The sequence below is a fragment of the Salmo salar genome, chromosome 06 (genome assembly GCF_965601325.2).
Source record: "Salmo salar chromosome 06, fSalSal1, whole genome shotgun sequence".
Lineage (NCBI taxonomy): Eukaryota > Metazoa > Chordata > Actinopteri > Salmoniformes > Salmonidae > Salmo > Salmo salar.
Window position 1 is genome coordinate 53,429,511 of NC_138296.1, and position 7,418 is coordinate 53,436,928.

General features: G+C 39.2%; 1 protein-coding gene across 1 annotated transcript in view; it reads right to left on the reverse strand.

Moving 5' to 3' along the window:
* Window positions 1–4,452, reverse strand: part of LOC106607594 (potassium channel subfamily K member 3) — a 50,198-nt gene extending 45,746 nt beyond the window's left edge. Inside the window, exon 1 of the mRNA XM_014204681.2 lies at window positions 4,170–4,452. Within this exon, the coding sequence (XP_014060156.1) occupies window positions 4,170–4,452 (283 nt within the window). The remainder of the gene's footprint in view (window positions 1–4,169) is intronic.
* Between the last annotated feature and the right edge of the window lie 2,966 nt (window positions 4,453–7,418).

Genomic DNA, 7,418 nt, shown 5'->3' on the forward strand with positions numbered 1-7,418 from the left:
TATGGCCTTATACAGCTCGTTGAGTGCGGTCATAGTGCCAGGATCGGTTTGTGGTGGTAAATAGACGGCTGCGAAAAATATAGATGAAAACTCTCTTGGTAGATAGTGTGGTCTACAACTTATCATGATGTGCTCTACCTCTTTTCTGTCCTGCTGATGCACGGAAAACCCAGCTAACTGTATATTATCTGTGTCGCCGTTCAGCCACGACTCGGTGAAACATAAGATATTACAGTTTTTAATGTCCCGTTAGTAGGATAGTCTCGAACAGAGATCATCCAGTTTATTCTCAAGTGATTGCACGTTGGCCAATAGAAAGGATGGTAGTTTTTAAAAGTGTCATATTCTTCCCGTGGGTGTATATGAACAGATTTTAACAAGGTTTCATGTTGCTAAAATGCAGTCAGTTCCACTTTAAATGCAATAATGTTTCACACATAAGTTATTTTCAAAAAGATGTCTAACAGCAAGCGCCCTACAATACATAACACTGTTCCACTCAGCAGATGATGATCATTTGAAACTTAACTTCTTGTTGAAAGTTATTCTTAAAAGGGAGAAGGTAACAAATTAGCAACAACATCCTCTTTGATAACATCAGCTGCAGCCGCTGCAAACTAGCCAACAGCAAAAGTTAGCTAACTAGACCATAGAAAAACTACTGCTCGCTATTGCACATTGACCTGTCGGCCTTCAAGAAGGCAGAAGTTAACATACTTTTTGTAAAAACAGGCCCACCCATTAAGTCAAAATGTGATTAGTTGATTCCACTGTCACTCCAAAATGTTGCCCTAATACGGTTGAATGGCAGATGCCTTTATCTAGCTTTTGATGGCCTAGCCAATGGCTGACTTGAGTAGATTTATCTCCCCAGAGACAAAAGAAAGAAAAAAAATTATCTTCAGAGTTAAAAATTGAAGAGATAAAATCAGAACATGATTGAAAATAATAATATCATTATCGTTATTATTATATTATTGTAATTATTATTTTATAATTCCTTTGCTCTTTTCTGAAGGAGTAGAATGCCCATTGTTCCCCACTGTGTTTGGGTTAGTAATCATTTGTAGAGTGGCTCTGTTTTCCCTCAACATGCATTTTTTTCTCTATTTTGAATGTCTAAAGAATCCTAATGTTCTTCTGAATTATGAACACAAAAATACTGGACATTTTGAACTCTTATTATGTTGGTGATTTCAACACCATTATCCCAGAAACAATAGACCCTCTCCAATTTGCATACCGCCCCAACAAATCCACAGATGATGCAATCTCTATTGCACTCAACACTGCTCTTTCCTACCTGGACAAAAGGAACACCTACACTACCGGTCAAAAGTTTGAGAAGACATACTCATTCAAGGGTTTTTTCTTTATTTTTACTATTTTCTACATTGTAGAATAATAGTGAAGACATCAAAACTATGAAATAAACCATTTGGAATCATGTAGTAACCAAAGAAATGTTAAACAAATCTAAATATATTTCATATTTGAGATTCTTCAAATAGCCACCCTTTTCCTTAATGACAGCTTGGCACACTCTTGGCAAAAATAAAGAAAAGCCCTTGAATGAGTAGGTGTTCTATAACTTTTCACCGGTAGTGTATGTGAGAATGCTATTCATTGTCTACAGCTCAGCATTCAACACCATACTGCCCTCAAAGCTCATCACTAAGCTAAGGACCCTAGGACTGAACACCAACCTCTGCAACTGGATCCTGGACTTCCTGACGGGCCACCCCCAGTTGGTAAGGGTAGGCAACAACACATCCGCCGTGCAGATCCTCAACACGGGGGCCCCTCAGGGGTGCGTGCTCAGTCCCCTCCTGTAATCCCTGTTCACACATGACTGCAAGGCCAGGCACGGTGTCCACATTACCAACAAACTATCATGGTCCAAACACACCAAGACAGTCGTGAAGAGGGCACGATAATACCCTTTCCCCCTCAGGAGACTGAAAAAATTTGGCATGGGTCCTCAGATTCTCAAAAAGTTCTACATTTGCACTATCGAGAGCATTCTGACTGGTTGCATCACTGCCTGGTATGGCAACTGCTTGGCCTCTGACCGCAAGGTACTACAGAGGGTAGTGTGTACGGCCCAGTACATCACTGCCAAGCTTCCTGCTATCCAGAACCTCGATACCAGGCACTGAGAGAGGAAGGCCCTAAAAATTGTCAACGACTCCAGCCACCCTAGTCATAGACTGTTCTCTCTGCTACCGCACGGCAAGCGGTACCGGAGCGCCAAGTCTAGGTCCAGAAGGCTTCTTAACAGCTTCTACTCCCAAGCCATAAGACTACTAACCAGCTAATCAAAGGGCGACCCAGACCCCTCTTTTACGCTGCTGCTACTCTCTATTTATTATCTATGCATAGTCACTTTAACTCTACATACATGTACATATTACCTTGACTAACCGGTGCCCCCACACATTGACTCTGTACCGGTACCCCCTGTATTTAGCCTCGCTATTGTTATTTTACTGCTGCTGTTTTATTATTTGTTACTTTTATTTTCAATTTTTTGCTTATATATTTTTTACTTAAACTTCTTAAAGCATTGTTGGTTAAGGGCTTGTAAGTAAGTATTTCACTGAAAGGTCTACATCTGTTGTATTCAGCGCATGTGACAAATACAATTTGATTTGACAAAATTACAATCATGGTCTTGAATTTAACTCACATTTTACTGATCTCGTTCTTGACTCTGTCTTGGAACCCTTGTCCTTCTCTCGGTCTCGGTCTTGACTCGGTCTCATTTTCAGAAATGGTCAGTGTTTTCGGGTTATGCAGTGTGTTTCACAAGAGATGTAGCTGTGTGTCTGCCAGAGATGTGACTTCATTGTTATGCATTATCATGGGGTTATGACTTGGTTTAATTGTGTTTCTACAGTATCTAGTGTGTGTGTGTGTGTGTGTGTGTGTGTGTGTGTGTGTGTGTGTGTGTGTGTGTGTGTGTGTGTGTGTGTGTGTGTGTGTGTGTGTGTGTGTGTGTGTGTGTGTGTGTGTGTGTGGAGTATACAATATACTGTCAGAGTAGGTGTGTGGATGAGAGGCCAGTTGAATAGTGCAAACTCTGGTGTTGCCATCAATAGTTAATGGTGAATTGAAAAGCCAAACACTGTGTCACAGCCAGCCAGTGGGCTCACAATTACAGCATGCGGTTTCAGCTTCTTGGATCGGGTTTGCATGCAATTAGTCCTCTACATGTGATAGGGTTATCACCACCTTGGGTCACCAGGCACAACTGCCCCATGTCACCCAATACAGAGCCGTGCCAGAGGTGGGGACCAGAGTTGAGGCTGGGGATGAGGGTGATGGTCTGGAGGAAGGTGCATTGTATTTACTTAATATAAAAGGTGATAGTGGGAAATGTGTGATTGAGGGATGAAGGTGAGTGAATTTCCCCCATCATGTAGGCTACATTTCTCTTTAGAATATTACGTTGAGACTTTTATAAGACCACGCTTTGGTTAGGCTCACCATTTGCACCTGATACTTCTGAATACCCATTATTCCAACGCCTCTTGCAAAGATTATGATTGCAACCTGTTAAAGATAATACTTATTCTACGGTTGTGATGGATTGCTTTGTAAGACATACTCCATACCAGAAGTCCAGTCAAAAAAGAAGCAGGGTCCTAACAAGATTAAACACCATGTTTGCAATGGTATCTCACTATAAAACAGATAAAAGTTGATCTTAATCATTTCAAAACCTACTGCAAACTCTCATAGCAGGGCCGGCCCTAGGCATAAGCGACCGCTTAGGGCCTCGTGGCTGCTAGAGTGCTCCCAACAAAAACATATATATATACATTTAAACATTTCGCTTAGGGTCCCCAAAAGGCAACTATTTAGAAATATTCTGTAAACTAATTTTAAATGTGTCTGTTTGCTTTAGTAAAGCCTACGCTAATAATAATAATAATAACCCAATAGACTGAAGCAAATGGGATTGTTCGTCAACTAAACATAGCATGAAACGTGATGGACTAAATGTCATCTTCAGCAAGGTCATAAAGGCTAGTTTGAATGAATCCCTTCTCGAATTTGCAAAGCCATAGCACATAGCCTACGCATAGCATAGTCTATTTTGGTGTTTGCTTTGATTAATGCAACACATTCAAATGCAAGACGTCAACTGCTATAACAAATCTTACCTATGGTCGTGATCACCGTGATTGCAAAGTAAAAAGATCCAGCGAATTTCCACTGTACCCCGGCTTTGTGAGGCTTCAGCTGCAACACCACCCTCTCCAGCTCATCGAAGTTGAATTGAGAGAGATTGTAGGTGTTCATAAGCTCTTGTTTTCGGTCGTACACTTTCTTCTTCTGGGTTTTCTCCTTCTTAGATTCCAAGGCATCGAAGACAGCAGCACCAACTAACAGGTAGGTGAACGTGCAAATGATGAGCGACAGGGTCCTCACGTTTTGTCTCTTCATGGTCAGGGTGAGTAGACGGGCTCCAAAAGTTTGAACGCGAATCTTGAGGAAGGGGAGCTCGGCTGGTTCATGGCTAGGCTGTCTCTATAGACAGGGACAGTGGCGCTATGAAAGCTCTCTGATTACCTTATTTGCCGAAGCGCCCATTTATTCTCGGAGCTGTTCGTTTCAGCACCACCCACTCCTATTGCGAACCCCCCTCACACTGCGTGCCTTCTGAGTGTGCGTGCTCAGGGTCTGTGCGTATGTCTGCAGAGAGCGGGAGGTAGGCAACTGTAGACGGAAAGTTTTTGATTATATCACCATTTGACAAAATAGTGCTGTTTTTTTTTTACATTGCATTATAGGAAAAACATCCCACTGCCCACCACAACGTAATTTCAACGTGGAAAGGTGATATTTGGTTGATACGTTGTTCAGTGAGCGGGGTGGTAGGTAGCCTAGTGGTTAGAGCGTTAGACTACTAACCGAAAGGTTGCAAGATCAAATCCCCGAGCTGACAAGGTAAAAATCTGTCGTTTTGCCCTGAACAGGCAGTTAGCCCACTGTTCGTAGGCGTCATTGAAAATAAGAATTTGTTCTTAACTGACTTACCTAGTTAAATTAAGGAAAAAAATGAAATGTCAACCTTTATTAATCCACTAAAGAAAACATCCAGAAGTTTTTTGAATTGTGTTATCACTATGGTTTCAACCACCTAACAACACAAACAAATTCTAATGGAAAAACAATTTCAGGTTTTTGGTGTAGTTGTAATCTATTGTAAATGTGTTATCACTGCAATTTCAACAATTTAAAAGCACAAAGTTCAAATTAAAATACAATGTCAGATATTTTGTACTTATACTTATCACTGTGGTTCATCTATAATAGCACAACCAAATAACCGGGATTGCAGTTGAGATTACATTAAAAGTACATTGTGCAAGTGATCAATACTGTTAAAAATTCTGCACAGTTTTTAACAGCAATTGTGAAGATTGCCACAGACCTGTGACCTTTGCAAGCTATCTTGAACATGATTACATAAGAAGACACTTACAGTTACAGTAGGCTAACCTCAAAATGTGGCCATGGATGTGTTAACCATTGGGTTGAATAACTATTGTTACATTTGTTTGTAAGAAAACCTTAACTTTAGGCTAGATACTGTATTACAAAAAGATTAATGAATTGTGTTTGGTTGACAACGCAACGCAATGAAATATAAAGTATTTATTTATTTATTTATTTGTATACATTTTTTAGGGGGTAGATCAGCTTTAATATTGCAGATAGATTGTAGCTTCAATCAATGTAATTGTCTGCATCACTTCCAATCCCCCATATATTACTTTGCTAATATATATATACATATACATACATACACATACACACATATACATACACATAGAAATACATACATACATATAAATATATATACACTATCATTCAAAAGTTTGGGGTCACAGAAATGTCCTTGTTTTTGAAAGAAAAGCACATTTTTTGTCCATTAAAATAACGTCAAATTGATCAGGAATACAGTGTAGACATTGTTAATGTTGTAAATGACTATTGTAGCTGGAAACGGCTGACTTTTAATGGAATATCTACTGTACATAGGCGTACAGAGGCCCATTATCAGCAACCAACACGCCTGTGTTCCAATGGCACGTTGTGTTAGCTAATCCAAGTTTATCATTTCAAAAAGCTAATTGATCATTAGAAAACCCTTTTGCAATTATGTTAGCACAGCTGAAAACTGTTGTGCTGATTAAAGAAGTAATAAAACTGGCCTTCTTTAGACTAGTTGGGTATCTGGAGCATCAGACCTTTCTTCTGAAACTCGTCAGTCTATTCTTGTTCTGAGAAATGAAGGCTATTCCTTGCGAGAAATTGCCAAGAAACTGAAGATCTCGTACAATGCTGTGTACTACTCCCTTCCTGGACAGCGCAAGTGGGAGGCCTCGGTGCACAACTGAGCAAGAGGACAAGTACATTAGAATGTCTAGTTTGAGAAACAGATGCCTCACAAGTCCTCAACTGGCAGCTTCATTAAATAGTACCCACAAAACACCAGTCTCAACGTCAACAGTGAAGAGGCGACTCCGGGATGCTGGCCTATGCAGAGTTGCAAAGAAAAAGCCATATCTCAGACTGGCTAATAAAAAGAAAAGATTAAGATGGGCAAAAGAACACAGACACTGGACAAAGGAACTCAGCCTAGAAGGCCAGCATCCCGGAGTCGCCTCTGTATTTATAGCGCATTTAAAGTTTTATTTAGTCCTATTCTTAAACTCAGATATTTAGTTGAGATGGAGACATGAATCTAACTTAACAATGAATAATTTGTATAGTCAAACTGGAATTAAAGCCAAACTAAGTCAGTGGCACAGATTGAACTATCCAAACAGAATATATATCTCCTTCAAATGTTGATATTTGGTTGCGTTGACAACCAACCACAATTCAATATCCAGTTTGCTACAAATTAATCATTGAAATGTTGGATTTACGTCTCCATCATAACCAAACATCAAAGTTAAAGAATAGGACGGAATCTAATCTAATCAAACTTTAAACACATTTAAATAAAGTTTGATTTGATTTAGTCCTATTATTTTTTGAGATGGAGACATGAATCCAACATATTAATGATACACTTGAAGATTACTTTTGAAATAAACCAAAGCTTGAAACCCTTGGACTATTTGTATTGTTTATTTCAGTTGAAAACTAGGTTTAATTGAAACATTAGCTGTTGATCAGTTTGCAAATGCTATATAGGCCTAAATAGTATCATTGATGATATAATGACTTATACAGTGCATTTGGAACGTATTCAGACCCTTTGACTTTAACCACATTTTGTTACAGTACAGTTTTATTCTAAAATTGATTAAATTGTTTTTTTTCTCCTCATCAATCTACACACAATACCCCATAATGATAAAATATAAAAAACGGACATATGACATTTACATAAG